We start from the raw sequence: 17878 nt of genomic DNA, 5'->3' as shown, positions 1-17878 counted from the left end.
TCCTGACCTGTATATCCTCTTTTTATGTGGTCACATTAGGTCAAACAGAATGTTCCTATCATGTTCGAAGATATTGCCAGAAGGAGATATGAGTATTCATGATGCTAAAAATCCAACTGATGTGACACTTCTGTGAAGCTAAAGCACTGTTCATGGGAGAGCCAGCTTTCCAGTAGCTGTACTGATGACCAGTGAGTTAGCTGCCAGGCTGCCAAAAGTATTTTTCAGAAGATGACTGATGCTATAAGTTTGTCCTTCCAAATCTGGTATTACCCTCCAGAGTCATGTGCAGAATGTGCTTCCATTGTCCATACTAATACAGAGAGGACATGATTCCACCTTTTACGTGGTTAGTTCTGTTTCTTAAAGAGTGAAAATAAAGTAAATTAAAACTGGGTAACAAGTCTACCTGCTTTTGTGTTTTTTATTGTTTCTTCATTGATGGTGTTAACATTGACTCAGGAAACTACCAGTGAACCTCCTTGCCACTGCTGCTCATACATTGAGCAGCAGCTTCTTTGCAGATCATGACACATGGGTCCACAGGGTCCTGGAGGTACAATGTCAGAGGCAGCAAGATTCTCTTAGATATGACAATATAGAATGAGTAGATGGCTGGTACGAACTTTGTAAGATAACTGGCCCAGCTTTAACCGCAGACGTACACTGAAGAGTGCAGATGGGCACGTGCCATCCGTGATGCAATTAGGTGAATCACATAACACAATTCAGGTATCCCTCAGCCTTTAACAGACTAAAGAACACCACTTTCCCTTTTGTCACTTATAACAGTACATATAGGCTTGAAATTCTGTCAGAAGAATATTTGGTTACAGAAAACAAAAAAATTTGTCTTGTGTTTCTGGGCAAGAACTTCAAGAGGCAGAAAAGATGACAACAGTCAACTCTGGCAGTAATAGCTTAGTTGATGTTGAGATAAAAAGCCTGAGCTTTTAGAATTAAACCATGAGAATGGTTGTAATGAAATAATATCAATGTATAAATAGAGTTTCAATGTTCAAGATAGTTGGCTAATTGGGCAGACAAACCAAAAGGACCATTATCCCTAAAAATGAGTGAGGAACAGAAACCCCAAATTTTCAATCGTGTGCTTGCGTTGCACAAAATTATCTCTGTATATACTTATATTCATGAAAGAATAAATTTTCAACATTGCCTTAATGATTACCAAATATCTGCACATTGCATTTGTAAGTTCTACTTAGTTGTATTTATGGTTGCAAACACTGGTACTACTTAGAAGATGTAGATACTTGAACCTCAAGAAATTTGTGCTTGCTTTACTAATTACATGGTCATGATTTAGCTTTGAATAATTAATCCTTTCATATATTTGCTTCCTTTTCTTCTCTGGTTTCACCATTCATTATTTAGAAATATCTTATTCCTGCTTTTCATTAAGTTGGAAACAACATGTTTTCTTAGAAGAATGACTATGTAGTATTTTTCCTCCCTTACATGCCATTTTGTCTTGATGTGTTCTGGCTGCAAAACGGCTGACCCATTTACCAAACAAATGTGCTAGAGACCTAGTTGTACCCTGAGACGTGTCCAACATAATTTAACCATGTTGATTTTCTGGCCAGTGTTTTATTTCCAGTAAGTCTATTTGCTGCTTTGTTAGCACATGAGGAACAATTTGTGTAGCACAGGTGGAAGTAAGAGTTCTCAAACTTAGTTTACTTTTTTCTTGCAATATATTTTTGAGGAGATAGTAAAGGTAAATCATTATTTGTTTAAAAGAGCTTTTTTTGAACTCAATATTGATTAGTATTTTTGTCATAAAGCCTCTGGGACTCTATCCAACACCTTCCCAGTATTCATAGAAAACCTTTCCTCAGAAAAATGAATCAAAAGAAATATGCTTTTGTTTGTAAATTAGTTTCTGAATATCATTACATCCTTATGGCTGTCTTGGAAAAACAGCTGTTTTTTTAAACTCATACTTCCATGCCTTAAGAATCTGATCTGAAAAATCAGTCTACAATATTTCAGAAATTCTGTAGTGACACATTTTAACATTTTCAATGGGGTTTTATTACTGTTTAACCTAAATTGTTCAGTGGACTTGACTTGAATTTGCATTTTTCTTAGATGCTCCCACAGTTAATTTTCCCATTTAAAAACAAGTATCAAAAATAAATATAGAAAAATACCAAATAATAAATATTGAAAAAAAAATCCTCCTCTGCTTTGCAATCCATCATCAATATGCATCATCCTGCTTGTACTACTACTAACTTAAACCGATTAGTGGGCAAAATCCCCTTTGCTAGGTCAATCGATGAGTGAGTGACAATTAGGATGAGAAACAGAAACAGCTATTAAGTTGTCTAGTATTGAAGTTATGCTGATGGTGTGCTAAAAAGCCAACAGTACGAAAGTGAAAATGAAAAACAAAAAGGTTTTGTAGCTGGTCTTTCTCTTTCAATACTCAAAACTTGGGCAAAAGGTAAATCACAACATTTTTGCCAATTGGATAGTCCACTGTGCAACACACTTCCCCACCCTTCCTGAACTGAGTCAACAAAAATCAATGGCTCTTCATGGAAGAGACTTTAATTTCTTTTCACCTGTGACACCAGTACAGGTACTCACTATGCTACAGCTCAAATACTGGCTGGAAATAGTTATTTCTTTGAAAAGTGAGAGAGGAAAAGTAAGAAATGTATGTATTTCATGTCAGCCAGAGCTTTCCATTTTGAAAGAATTTATGGGGTATTTCACTCATTTTAGAGTGCATTCTTTAATAATTATGGGATAATGCATTTTCTGAAATCAAAACATGGAGGTTACATTGATTTGTGACAGCTAAAAGTCAGCACTTTTTGTAGATAATATAACAACCTAAAAGATCTTTTGATTTCCACACAGAATAATCAAGAATTATTGCTTTAACACATAGTTCTTATTTTGTCTTCAAATATTATTGCAGACAAATTTTGAAAAATATTTAACAATTTAAAAGGCCAAAAATCAAGGCACTTCATAGTACTCCTGAAAATACCTCATATCCATAAGCCAGATGTTTGATGCTTTGAAAGAGCTATTATCTTATTTTTGAAAAAATTTATAGTATTTATTTATAAGTAAATATAAATATAATTTTTATAAATTTATTTATAAATTTATAAAATTTCTCCTTAGCATTTACCTAATTTCATACATTTAAGATCTTATTTAAACTTCATTCAAAACTTAAAGTATTAGGAGAGGATATATATCTAAAAAACCCAGGAATGTGATATAAAGAAATGTGGTCAATATAGTTCAGAAGATAACTCATTTTGTTGTTTTGTCAACAAGGCAGGTTGTTGACAGGTTTTTCTGAGTCCCAGAGCATAGGATGTTATACCTCAAAGTGATAAAAATCTACTAAATTACTACAAAACCCTAAACCATGGTTTGGGTTCAGTGAAATATCATTATTGAGCTTTGAGTTGTTTGTGCCTTAAATAGGGGTATTACACGCAACATAGCAAATTCTCTCCCTTTACTGATTTACAGAGATCATTTTCAACTATTGATTCACTTAGGAAAGGCTGGTATTCAGACTGTCTGCAGAGAAGAGATTGCAGTGTATACTTTACCTTGAGGGCAAGAACAGTGAACTCCATTTGTTAAACAAAGAAATGCACCAATTTGTGGGAATGAGATAAGTAGTAAATTCAAATATTTGCTGAATATTTTGTAATTAGTTGAGAGGACAGAGCCTCAATAAACTAAAGCCTACTTCAATAAACTAAAATATATGCTGAAACTATTGTTTGAACAGGAACCTATTTACAATGACATTAAAGGAAACATAGCAAAAATGTAACATATTTCACAATAAACCCCCAGCTTGTACTTTTTTAAGCAATCAGAGGAAGCCTGACTGTCAGAAAAATCCTAGAAATATAATGGGAAGTGTATTTGCTTTGGAAAAATGTACTCTGTGTTGTCTTCTGTGACTTCCAAAATTAGGCCTGAGTGATACTAATTCTGGATGATTGAAGCAGAAAAATGAATTTCACATTTATTTTACACTACATCTGTGCTCCATGATGGTGCACAAATCTGTTTACAGGGAGAGAAGCACAGGCCTATGTATGAAACATTAATGGCACTAGCCTATCAAAAGTAAATATAAGTATTTAGGGTCACTGAAGAAAATTCAGTCTCAGGCTGATCTACATTTGAACCACCAACAAGAAAAAATTATCCTCTTTAATTTTTTTTTTCTTACTTTGTAGCCTTTTTGTTTCTCCAGCACAAAAATTAAAGCCAGAAGATTCCACCCCCCTCCCCCCCTCCCTTTCTTCTCACAACTTATAGGAGGAATTCAGAATCTGGCTTACTCTTAAAATCTGTACATTAAGCAATGGGTTCCTATCATGTGACTGAGCTATGGCAGCTATTATTGTGGACCCATATCCCCCATATAGACCACAAATACAGTCACATTTTTCACTAGCAACTCTGTGTATGAATTTCACATAGGCTTGTTACTGACTGTAGTTTCTTTTGGGCTTCACTGACAACCACACAGTGCCATCTGATGTCCTCAAAGAGCAATAAACTGTTCCTAAAATCTGTAAAATCATATAAAGGCAAAAATCTTAAAATTAAGACTTGACCATGACAGAACATTGCCTCCCAAGCCTACCTGGAAAATAACCTCTAAATAATTTGCCTCTGTTTTCATCAAAATAATCCTAACATCATGTATGAAATTATAGGCTCTGAGCTAATCATTACTGCTCATGATGGAATGATGATGATAATGAAAACTCAGTCTTTAACAAATAATTTGAATAATCAAGCTGAGAGAATAGAGGTAGTGAATAAACTACTATTATGAAAAATAGATTATTTTATTGGAATCTCAACAAGCTTATAAAATAGCCTACTTACTTACTTTTGGACAAGTCTAAACTGTGCAAGAAACAAAACTGATGGGGGAAGGAATAGAATACAGGCTTTGATCCCTTCATCAGTGCACCATTGCAAATAATAGAAACAATCCTAAATCCTTTCCTCATGTTTTTGGCAGATCAACTAATAGGTGTGTCTTAGTATTTTTTACACACTGGATATTAATTCTTTCTCACACACGTCAACATCCATATACAAATTTGCTAAAACTGTATTTAAGGTTCCATAAGGGCATTGAAATGGTTTCTGTCAAAGCAAGATCCAGTCCTTCACAGAACCATGAGCAGTCGCTTTCAAAATCCATGCTATGACAATACTTGAAAGAAATTAAAAGAATAAAGCACCCCTCTATATTACAAGACTGTTCTACCAATGTACACATATGCATGTGAATATTTATATCTTAATATAGATAAAATGCCCTGTTGGTCCAAATGGGGTGAAACGCACACATTTGCCTCTCTGCCTAGTGCAGCACAGAGGATGCTGGTGGGAGCCGACGGCACCTTCTGCGGCCAGAGGTTGTTTTGCAGGCGAGGCGGCTGCCGACAGAGGTGAAACACAGCCATCTACCGGCCTCTGGGGCACTTGCTGTGAGCAGCCAGGTCTTCCAACGTTCAGAAATTCAGTTGTGCAGCATGAAATCTTGGCCCAACCCATTTCAGTGGAAGTTTTACTTACACTCATAGGTTATAAATGATTCTGTTTGTCAGTGATTGGCATTTCTTTTTAATGTGTATTTAAAGCACAGACGTGAGGACTGCAGCACGTTGGTTACGGTATCTCAGCCAAGGTAAACTGCATTTGAATTTCACCACGGGATTTGAGACCATTGCATGATTTGCTGAGGATTAGCCATGTTTCTTGCTATACTGCAATATGTTGGAATCTTACTGCAAAGTATTCCGTATAGAAACACACATGAAAGACACTTTAAAATTTAACTACAGAAAGTATCTATCTTTATGTCTATACTGATAGTTGAATATTTTATACCAGACAGTTCTCTCTTCAGGTTCTTGCTTCAAAGTTTACTTTAAGGAGCTACAGTAAATATATATTTAGGATAAAGCTAAAGTAATAACATATATATTTATTATGTCTATTTATTACATATATTTAGGACAAAGCTGAAGTAAACTATGCACACATAACATGTTCCCCCCCCCTGCCCCCCATGATTATTTGGATGTTTACTAGTTTATAAGGACTCAGACCCTGCAAAATTTCAACATAATAATTATTTAATAATTTAATAATCAAAAGTTAGGTCCTTGCTATGTGTAAGGAACCAAATTTTCTTTCTCTGTGACCTCTTTGGTTCTGCCTCTTTAATAACTTGTTCATCACTTCTAGCGTTCTTAGCAGCACTAAGAACGCTAGAAGACAGTCCTTTACAGCCTTTTTTTGCAATAGGAAAACATTGTACCTCACTAAATAGAGAATTTAAGATCCCCGCATGACTATTTTCTGTCTTCTCTCAACTGCATTATTTATAATCGCAATTTGAATTTAGCCTAACCGAAGTTTTATCAACAATTTTCAAAAGTACTTATTTATTTGTTTTCAACATGGTTACTTCTTACATCACTAAACCCCCTCTCGTCATCACATACATAGTATTGTCAATGTTGCACCAAACGTTGTATTTTTCAGCACTCCTGCAAAGACATCAGATTTTATTATTGTATCATTTGCAAGAGATAATTCATGAAATATAAGTGTATGTGTTAAGGGAGGCCTGGCTATTATTGCAGTGAATTAGTATGTAAGACTGATTCAGTCATAGTCCTTCATGTGACTTCATGTCAGACAGGGAGCAGCTCTGAAGTACCTATACGTGATTAGCCCCCCGAGGAGACGTTCGGACACAGCCCTCCAGTTCTGACTACTGATCACGAAACCGTTCCTCCTCATATACGGCACAAGTTCCTAGGTTGGTGACACTTATCTCATGCCCACAGACTAGAAACTCAATCCAGAACGTGAGAAACCTTTCCTGTCAGAACTGAGACATGCACTCCCACAGAAAGCCTCACTTTTTAATAAACACATTTCGTATTTAGGAGAGGGTTACATAAAAATTTCATAATCAGACTGACATGCTCTGGAAGTTATCACAACCTGAAAGGCGTTTCCGCTTTTAAGGTTATCCCCCTACACACCGCCTGTTGCTTCGGTAGCGACACGGATGCCCTCGGGGCAGCACCTCGGCGATGCGACAGCCCGGCACCCTCCCGCCATCGATCCATGTCTGGCCTAGGCCAGGATACAACCCAAACCAAAGCCGAAGGCCCGACTGTGCACGCCGTAGGCTCGCCCCGCCACCGCCGGCCAGCTTTCACCCAGGCTACCCAAGCCCAGCTGCACTCCCACAGCTCCAATCACTTTGCCCGGCACGCCCAGGATTTATAGACTTTCTCCCGCCCCTTTCCCCAGCCGCTTGCGCAGGTCCCCGGCCCCCGCCCCGGCCCCTCCCCGGCGCTCTGTTGGTCGGCCGCGGCCGGGGCGGTGCCCGCGCTGTTGCCCGCCGCCACGATGAGCTGTGCCGCGCTGCTGGGGCTGCGGGGGCCGCGGCTCCTGGGGGCCGCCGCCCGCCCGCCCCGCTGGAGCCGCCGGCGCAGCGCGGGCTGCGAGCCCCCGGCGGGCGCCGCCGTTCGCATCGGCTGCGCCTCGGGCTTCTGGGGCGACACGGCGGCCGCAGGTGTGGCGGCAGCGAGTACCCGGGGGGCTGCGGGAAGAGCCGGCGGGGGCTGTGGCCGGGGTCGGGGGCTGGCGGGGCCGCGGGGCGGGCGGGCGGCGCTGGCTGCGGGCGGCACAAACAGCCCCGTTGCGTAAGCGCCGGGCCGGGGCGGGCGGGGCGCGCCGGGGGTGCCGCGGTGCCGACGGCCCGCTCTGCCTTGCCCGACAGTGCCGCAGCTGCTGTACGGAGGGAAGCTGGATTTCCTCGTTTTCGATTACCTGTCCGAGATCACCATGTCGCTGCTGACGGCCGCCAGGGCCCGGTCTCCCGTAAGTAGAGTCGGTGCCCAGCTGCAGCGTGCCAGGCTTGGCTGGGGCGGGCGCTCCGGTATTTCCCGACCTCTCCCTTCAGCCCAACTCGCGCCCGGAGTCTGTTTAAGACATATCTGGTTACAGTGATACGATTCCTTTCATGTGCTTCTTACTTGTGTGTATGTATTTATTTTCACCTACTCGGTTTCATACAGTAAAAGTCATGTCATTTTATGGCATTGTATGACATAGCTTAATGCTCGTATTGTCCGAGCATTTCGAGTGGTGGTTGTTCTTCCCTGTTTTCCCTGTTAAGCAAGGGAAGGGATTGGGTTGACCTACCCCTAAGAGATAGTTATAGCTCTTAATTATTTCAGGTTTTAGGTTACACTCCGGATTTTGTCACCACTGCCATGGCTCCGTATATAAAAGATATTCACAGGAAAGGTATGCTATTGTTTGTATGAGTTTGTATGTTAATTAACTTCACCTGCTTATGAAGACAGGCTGAGACAGTTGGGGCTGTTCAGCCTGGAGAAGAGAAGGCTCTGGGAATACATTACAGCATCCTTCCAGTGCCTAAAGGGTACCACAGGAGAGTTGCAGAGGGAGTTTTTACAAGGCCATGTAGTGATAGAACAAGGAGGGATGTCCTTAAGCTGAAGGAAGGGTAGATTTAGATTCTGTATTAAGAAGAAATTCTTTACTGTGTGGAGAGGCACTGGAACAGGTTGCCCAGAGAAGTTGTGGATGCCCTGTCCCTGGAAGTGTTGGATGGGGCTCTGAGCAACCTGGTCTAGTGGAAGGTGTCCCTGCCTATGGCAGGGGAGCTTAAACTAGATGATCTTTAAGGTCCCTTCCAACCCAGACCATTCTAAGATAACTATGAAAAATCATGGTAATAGATTTGAGTTACAGGTCTGATGGTGAGGTTTAAATGGGGCTAATTTAAAATGTTTGCTATCATTATAGATATATACATATATTTCCATGAATTTTTTACTCTGGCTTTAGTTTATAAATTGAAGATTGCTTTACAGATCTTTGTTAAAGCATGAGATCTAGACGTTTTCAGTGTAATTTTACAGTACCACTTTCTGATCACTTTTTTGCTTGTTTACGTTAGTACAGCTTCACAGCTTTCTGAGTTTGAGGGGAGAAAGGGAATTACTTCTTAGAACCTAATACCTTGCAAACAGTACAGAATTTTTAGTCAGATACACATTTCTACAAAAATGCAGTTGTTTGCAGAGCATGGATGTTTGAATGACTGGTGTCCAATACTGTTCCTATAGGAGATTTTTTTACACTGTCTGTCTGCTTCAGTATGTGTCTTTTTGGTCATTTTTCTCCTTCCATGCATAAAGGAAAGATGAGAAATATCTATAATAATTATTTTTCTGTAAACAATTTTGTACTGGCTTTTAGTGATCCTTTGACAGGTTAAATGGGGTTCATATTTTAATATGATTTTAGTATTTTGCTTGATTAAATATCTACCACCTTACAAGATGATACCTTGCTTATGTTTCAGCACACTTAAGGTTTTTAAAATATAGGTGATTGTTGGTGTTGCCTTTGGAATTTACCTTCTTTTTTTTTTTAATATAAGGTGTTCGTGTCATCAGTAATGCTGGTGGAATTAATCCACTTGCTTGTGCAGCTGCCCTTCAGGATGTGGCGAAGAAAGCAGATGTTGATTTGAAAATAGCTGTTGTTGCTGGAGATGATCTAATGAGTGAGGTATTCTGCTTTGTCTTAAGCCTTAGTAGCATTAGTCTGTATAGCATGGGAACTTATTTTGTATATCTTTATTGCAGTAGTCTACTATTAAAAGTATCTGGAAGTTGTTCCTTAATTTTCTTAATGCGTGAAAACAATTCTTGGTGCATCTTATGTTTGGTATGGGATGGGGGTGGGTCAGCTTGTGGATCTGCTATTTAGATTTTTGAAGCAAACTGTGAATATGATATAAGGTCTTCCTGATCTTCAAGAGAAGCTAGTATGTGCTGTTACATATTGCTTCTATCTAAACTAACTAATCCTGCATGTTAAATCTTCTAAATATGGTGGTGTTACCATGCATTCAAATATATCCCTCCTAGCTTCTTTTTAGTAATTTACATGAATTTCCTGGTGTTCCTTTGTTTACAGGTAGCTGGATTTCTGTTTTTAAGTAATTAGTTTACAGCCATTAGGGTAATATTAAGTGGGAAGATTGAAGTGTAAATATTTTTAAAAAAATAAAATTGAAAGATGAAACATATGGGATTTTTTGACTTAAAGAGTTACACTTTATTTATGAAGTCTCCAAAAAAATGTTGGTCTTACCCGAAAAGGTACTGGGAAAACGGTTTATACCTTGATAGTGGTTAAGAGTTTGCACTATGGTTAAATCTCTGCCTGTAACTTGGAAAATTATTTATCTGCTTAGGATCTGTTACTCCTTGCATGCTATTGAATGTGGAAGATGGTCAAGTAAGATTCCTTATTTGCGACTTACGTGTGGTGCTTGGACTTTCTTTTAAGGAACTTCTGCCCTACTAAAATTACTGTCTGCTCTCCAGAATTTCATTACTGGTACAGCAGTGAAGTGGTCATTATTTGAGCTTGTTATGAACATGTCTGATCTGAAATGCATTATTTTCTATACTGTTGTCAGCACATAGCTTACAGGAACAAAAAAGAGACAGCTTTTACTGACTGCAGGCGACTCTTACTGTTGATACCAAATATGCTAAACTATACTAGGATATATTATTTGTGGTTTGGAGGGTTTAAGTCATTAACACAGAACACCAAATTAATTCAGAGTGGAAGGGGTCTTTTTTTTGACATTGCAGATCCTACCTGTAAACCAGTATTAGACATTGTGTCTATGCAGTCATTGTTCCCTCCATCCACTGGACTGCCAAACTGCCTAATAATGCATGGTCAAAAACACCCCACCCTCTACCTACCTTTCTGAAAACACAACCTATTCGAAGAATCACAAGAAGCTGCAGGATCAGCCTTGTTCTCTGGCCATGACATATTCCAGGTGCGGCAGACACATTTCTGCTTGCAGGAGTTGATTTTTTAAATCCTACAGCAATTAAAGACAGTTTAAAAGACTAGAGAACATGCCAGTTCATTGTAGTTAATCATCTCTGAATGAACAACTAGCATACTTCGAAGACTGACTTAGTTTTCTGCATGCTGGAAAAGTTATGGTTAAAAGTGTGTCTAAGGCTTTTAACCATTCAACTGGTTTGTATTGTTGGTAATTTGAATAATTATACTTTGCTTGGAGTTACTGTGGAGTGGATCTGTTGTTTGATACTAATAAAAGGCTTACAGTAGAAACTTCAAAATTCTCATAGATTTGGTGTTCTGGTTTTTTTTCTAACAGAAAGAGAACTTAAAAGGAGCTGGTATCACTGATTTAGAGAGTGGCAAACCGTTTCCAGAGGATATTCACAGCATGAATGTATATCTTGGGTGAGTTATTTTAGCAGGTTTTATTTATTATGGACAAACAATTTTAACTAATTGAGTACATGAATTTGTTTTACTTTGCAATTAGGACTAACTACTGCATGAGGTTCACCTTTGAATTATTCAAGCAACCAGAAAAAAAAATTGTAACTTGTAAATAAATTTTAATTTACAACCTTGTAAGTTACAACTCTTTAGCACTCTTTAGCACTACATCATCTGTGAATGCTCAGGTTTTAGTTCAAGCCCAAACAGTTTTAGTTGAATTACAACAATCACAAAAATGCTTTTTCATGTGCTGTGTATTCTGTTGCGGCATGGAGTATTTTACGATGTTATCACTAGAGAAGTGCAACTGAGGGTTTCAAGTACTGGGACATACTGGGAGTGCTGTAGGAGGTTCCATTAGCGTGTGTCAGGCTTTGCACTGTTGAAGTTTTGGAAACTGGCTTTTCAGGATGATCACTGTTTTGAAAGATCTCCTTTGCCTCCTTCATGATATTAAAGGCTTTCCGTATATCTCTAAGAGCAAGTGTTCTGGCTACCTGTTTGTGAACAGTTGCACTTTTATTGTCGCCATCAACCTCAGATGAATCAATGAGATCTATCAAAGGGAAAAGACTGAGAAGTGGGACAATGGTCAAGTGCATCTCTTACAGGCGATGAACCCTGTGGTCCTGTTTTTACTTTTCTGTCCTTCACGTTAGTCATAAATATCATCCCTTCTGTATTTATGCTTGGTGTTTTTCTAAACTGTGCGCAGTCCCCCCTCTTTGGTATTAATCTTTATGTAAAAACTGGTGTGCTGTCTGTTTTGTCGTTATCATTGCACTTTCTAGAATGCATCATTGACAGATAGCAGTGTATGGCTGTGCCTAACGTGTTTTTCCTCTGTAAAATAAAAGCCTTTTAACAATTAGTCTTTTTAAATTAACCTTTTATGTTTTCTGTTGTTGCTGGATTTAAAAAAGCTGTTGCCTCTGTCTCTGCTTCCTTAACAGAACAGCAAACTCTCGCTTTGGTTTTCTAGTAAAAGTGATGTTTCTTTACGGAGGACTTAATCTCAGTTGCGTTGCAATGTAAAGCAATTACCAGCCTCCTAAATTAGTGGTTTCCTAAATTACATTTTTCTTTAACACCATCAGCAGTGGATGTTTATTCATAAAGCAAATAATAAGTTTATATATGCCTTTAAAACAAGTCAACATGAGAGTGCATTGGGTGAAATCTGTAATTTCTGTAGATGGTGCACTGTTAATTCTCTAAATTTGATGATGTTTACACTTTGATTCTTGATGCAAGTGTGTAAACTCCATCAGAAAAATTTTCATTTGCTTATTGGTTCTGAAGTGTTTCTTCTGTCCCTTTTCATTTGAGCTATTAGGAATTCTGTGAACTGAGTTATATTTTTGACACTATAAGCCAAATGGCTTTTACTGCTTTTTAAACGCAGTCATGCAGTTTGTCTATCATTGTCCTGTATGTATACAGAAACCCCATTTTTCCGTTTTACCTGTTAGTTAACACTGTGCCCAAAGATGTGAATTGTTTCTGTATGCTTTATATTTACTTGTTGTTCTAGCTAGTATCCTTTGGTTTATGTAGCATTGGGGGGGGGGGGAAGTACATACTTAGTACATTTTATGTTTACATCACTTAGAGAACTTTGGTGTCTTCTAACTTATCTCTATCCCTTGACAAAATCAGGGCTAAATCTATAGAAACTGTAGGAAAAAAAAATCCCTTGGCTTTGTTCTTCAAGGCACACGTGGATTGTTTTATTTTTTTAAGCTGCCTATTTCATGAAAAATAGAAGAGAAGGATCCAGCAGATAGCATGGGTTCAGAAGCAGGACCTGTGCAGTCTGGTCAAGGCTTGCTCACTGAGGTGTATAAACTTGAGTGGTTCACCTGGGTGAATATTTTTAAGCCTGACTAATTTTGAGTGGGACGACTCTTACCTGATCAGTCTGGAAAATCTGTTGCCAGAATTTTTTCAAAAATAATGACGGCTCAGTGCTCTTGAAGTCGATCGATATTGCAAGTTCTAGAAGCACTTAGCTAAATTGATCTGAAAGGTTTAAAATTGGAGGGCACAGTTACCAAGCTTTCTCTGTAAAGAATATTCATCTTTTTACGCTCATCTACAAATGAAATGAGTAATGAATCTCTAAAAACCACTATTTTCTGTAATTGATAATAGAAGTGTCCCTCTATGCACTTTCTTTAAGACATTTTTTATAAGCATCAAGACAAGTGTTTCAGTTATGTTATTTGGGTACCTGAATTTGATAGTGTTCTCATGACTGCTCTTTAAAATAGTCTTGTTGTATATACACAGTGACAAATTAGTTGTTAAAGTTGATTTTATTGACTTCCTAGGGGATTTTTAAGTGATTTTTAACCTGCGTGTGGCAGGAAATGCTTTAAAATGTCAAAGTGCTTACTGTTGTGTTTTATCATCTTTAGTGCAAGACCAATCAGCAGGGCTCTAGACCTTGGAGCTGATATTGTTGTGACGGGTAGATGTGTTGACAGTGGGATTGTATTAGGACCACTCATTCATTCTGTAAGTACAAGTTAATTCCCATATGATAATTAATATAGGTGAATCAATATTCAGCAGTCATTGTTAGGCAATTTTTGTTCCTTATGAAAATGCAGATACTAAATTAAAAGTAATGAGTGTCTGTATTTTTTTCTTAGGTGCATGAAAAGATGCTAGCTTTCACTTCTCCTAAAAATATAGCAGGGATATTTTTAACTTGTATACCGTAAGGCTGGAAAACATTTCAGTTAAGGAAGTCTTACTCTGTTTCAACAGTATTTCACTCTTTCCCCCTCCTGCTTCTTTAACATTTGGTGTTCAAGATTAAGAAACAAGTATATTTTTCTTTACCACAAGGTGTCGATAGTAGAGTTCATTTTGGGTTGGAGGGGGGAGCACATGAGAGTTCTAAAACACTGGGTTTGTTTTAAGTAGTAAGTTCAATGCAGCATTTCTCGAACTCCTCGAAATTCAACAAATTATACCAGCAAGATGTGTGGTTTTTTGAAGTATTTTGAATAGATTTTCATGAATTTTTGTAAATGATCACACATTGAAATATGGAAACTTTCTTTTGGTGCATATTTAAAAAAAATTATGAGGCTATGTGTTAGTGTCTAGTTACAAATATGCTTTCTAAAACATCATACTCTTCATGCATGTCAGACCTTGCCTAATGTAGAGTTAAATTCTCCTATTTATTATTGCCATTATGACTTGTTATTTTATTCCTAGCTGTTTACATTCTGAAAATAACAATTGTCAGTGTGTATTATCTACTCCAGAGAGACCTCATCTAATTTACTGAAAGATTTTAGGGAGATTTCTACAAAGGGCTAAATAAGAAACTTACTCTATTGCTTGCACTGGGTTGAAGTTCGGGAAAACATTCTAGTTAAAATTTCTAGTTAAACAGAAAGCATACTTCTAGTTTTTAAGGATGACTAGTAGTACTCCAGGAACTGACAATTTTCAAAAATTGAAAAGAACATAGGGATTTGTTTCTGTGACACAAGATAAGTACTAGATCTTTAAACCTCTGAGTTGTGCAGGTTTTGAATAATATGGATGTTGCACTTCCATTTTTTTAAGAGGGTATGACTTTTAAGAGTTTTTATTTTCTTATGTGTATCAGTAAGAGGAAATAAAACAGACGTTTTTGATAATATGCTGTATAGAAACTCAAATCCATGTACAACACCTGCCAATTATTATTTAGATTTCTACAGTTAAGTAAAAATATATCCAGTACATTGTTACTGAAAGCAGCGAATGGGCTATGTGCAGTTTTCTGTACTCTATGAAACTTTCATATATTTAAAATACTTGTATTTTTCTTCTAGTTTGGCTGGAATAGGGATGAATACGACTTGCTAGCTGCAGGAAGGTAAATGATATAAAAAGAAATTGGGTAAATTTGTATTTCATATCACAATGTCAAGATACGAACTTTTTCAGCACTTAGTGATGTTTTGTATTATCATTGAATTAATTTAATGTTTTTGTTAGGTTTTGGGTTCTTTTTTAAGTATTCTTGCTTGGAATTGAAATTATAGAAGCGTCATTCTGGAACCAGCCTAAAATAACAAAAGGAGGAAAGGGTTGAATGATTTTATTTAACAGCTTAACTTCCTGTTCATTTGGTGTCAAGAGATGAAACCTTATAGTACAGACCAGTGATTCCCAGCTTTTTCTGGTGGGCAATCACTGCTGATAATTGGGATGGTGGCAGGTCCCTGTATGGTTTTGCAGAAGCTCAATGTCAGTATACTCCTATTTACAAACCCTAGTTGTAATCCTAGGGTAAGGAATCTGATGCAGAAAGCACAGGATAAAATTCTGTCATCTAATTTAACATTCTTCATCATCTATCTGAGTTGAAGTCCGTAAAAAAATAACTACCTAGATAGCCTGAGAATACCAGTGTGCTAGAACCTCCTTGAGAATAATAAATGTGGAGAGAAACTCTGGCTCCACAGAGAGATGAAACTTTTCCCCATAGTGCTGTTGAGTATTTATGTCACAATCAAAATTTGAAAATAGTAATAACATAATCATAATACATTCTGTGCTTCACATTAGAAGTGATATCTTTTATTTCTTGATTTAAAAATGAGCTTTGCATATTTAGGTACACACATACTACTTAAGATACTGAATATAGATCAAGACTTCTTGAAATGACCAGGGAAACTTGGTTTTAGGTGTTAGATAATCTTTTAGGTTATTTTTTGCAGGAAAATTCTTCATGTAAAGGTTAGTCCTTTCAACTACTTATATTCATCTTTCAAAATCCATTATTATGTTTAATGTGTAATTTATGATTGCATTAGATACTTATGGAGGGAAAAGTAGCATGTTCTGTTATTTAGCTTTATTTCCTTTGTGCCATTGTATTTTAAAGCTGGATTTGTAAAACTTGATTTTACAGAACATTTAGTTATTTGAATGCCATTATCCCAGTCTTGCAGGTCATCTCATTGAATGTGGTGCTCAGTGTACAGGTGGAATATTCACTGATTGGCACACAGTACCTGACTGGTAGGTAATCTTGACATCAGTATCCATGTTTGTAGTGGACCAAAGACGAGGTTTCCTACTTATATCTGTGCTGTGAGAACTGTTTCTACCTTACTCTTTTGGGGGAGGCAATATGGGCCTCTTGATATTTTGCTCCCTCAACTTTTCTACAAGGTCTGTTCTTCCTAGTGCAGTTTTCCTTTTCGGTCAACAGGGGTCTTTCTTTTGTTAACTTCAGCAAATTTTGAAAAAAAAATTAGCCCTTTGATTATTTTTTTCCTATTTCAGACTATTTCCTTTGTTGTCATCTGCTTTCTGAAAAGATATATTGTTGACTGTCAGGTGTGATTGTAATGAAAAAGACAATATTGATATTTTGGATGCTGTTATATTAGTCTTTAGTTAGGTCAGAGTTGCCTACTGATCAGTGACAAGTTTTATATAATTTGCTATGGTAGGGATGAATATATGCCATAGTCCTGTCCTGCTGTATAACCTGATCACCACCATTCAAATGTGTTGAATGATCAGTTCTTTCAAAAACTTATGTGTATCTTGTCTTCAGACTTATTGAATTAGACTTTCATGTAGGTGTGTCCTTCTGCCTGCTGATGGAACCTGCTTTTGACCAGCCTGTGTTTAAAAGTAGTTGGGAAATACATTTTTGCATAGGACAAGTGGTTCTGGTTCCAGTTTACTCCTGTATTTGTTGGGATGAGAGGGAGGAATCTTGTCCTGTGCTGTATCATGAGAGAGGCAGTGCTTCTTTACGTGATGGAGGACAGGGCTGAAGAGCAGTGGGGAGATGCAGGAGAGAAGGGTGGCTTTAATACAGCGTGTTCCTGTTCCCCAGTTGACTGTGGTCCCGGTGGGTGAAGTAGCAGTGCCCTGTGATCTGAGGAGCCCTAGGGTTGCCAGGCTTTTTTCTTCTTCTTGTAGTGACTGCTTCTGATACAGAGTGTGATCCTGAAAGATGTGTTCTGCTTTTCTGAGTTCCTGAACACTGCTGATTTAAAGGTAAAGGCATGTATGGCACTGAAAGAAGTGGAGTCAGACATTTCTTCTCACCTGTTAGAAGTATACTAACCCTGAACAAACTGCACTCGCTTTTCACTGTTGTGTTTTACGGGAAGTCAAATGAGACAGTTTATAGTAACAAGATGCTCTATTTGATTTGGAAATTTGTAACTGCTAATCTTACTCCTGATGTATCTCCCAATGATTTTATGGTGATGTCTCATGAAAATTTTTAAAATCTCCTGTGACTCCAGAAGACCTTACTTTATAAAGAATGAAAGTAAAAAACCCAGAATACTAATTTTCTTATTAAAATGTTTGGTAGGTCGTTAAGGATTTTTCTGTGAGGAATATCAGTCTGGTTTAAAAAAAAAGGAAGTTTGAG

General features: G+C 37.8%; 1 protein-coding gene across 1 annotated transcript in view; it reads left to right on the top strand.

The window, feature by feature from the left end:
- The first annotated feature begins 7476 nt into the window (after nucleotides 1–7476).
- LOC113943659 overlaps nucleotides 7477–17878 on the top strand; it is a 62396-nt gene continuing 51994 nt past the window's right edge. Inside the window, exons 1-8 of the mRNA XM_027635766.1 lie at nucleotides 7477–7642; nucleotides 7850–7950; nucleotides 8310–8379; nucleotides 9545–9675; nucleotides 11324–11412; nucleotides 13878–13977; nucleotides 15300–15343; nucleotides 16420–16497. Of these exons, the coding sequence (XP_027491567.1) occupies nucleotides 7477–7642; nucleotides 7850–7950; nucleotides 8310–8379; nucleotides 9545–9675; nucleotides 11324–11412; nucleotides 13878–13977; nucleotides 15300–15343; nucleotides 16420–16497 (779 nt within the window). The remainder of the gene's footprint in view (nucleotides 7643–7849; nucleotides 7951–8309; nucleotides 8380–9544; nucleotides 9676–11323; nucleotides 11413–13877; nucleotides 13978–15299; nucleotides 15344–16419; nucleotides 16498–17878) is intronic.

This window comes from Corapipo altera, unplaced genomic scaffold, assembly GCF_003945725.1.
Source record: "Corapipo altera isolate COAL_440 unplaced genomic scaffold, ASM394572v1 22b, whole genome shotgun sequence".
Taxonomy (NCBI): Eukaryota; Metazoa; Chordata; class Aves; order Passeriformes; family Pipridae; genus Corapipo; species Corapipo altera.
This window is presented reverse-complemented; position numbering and strand designations above follow the sequence as displayed.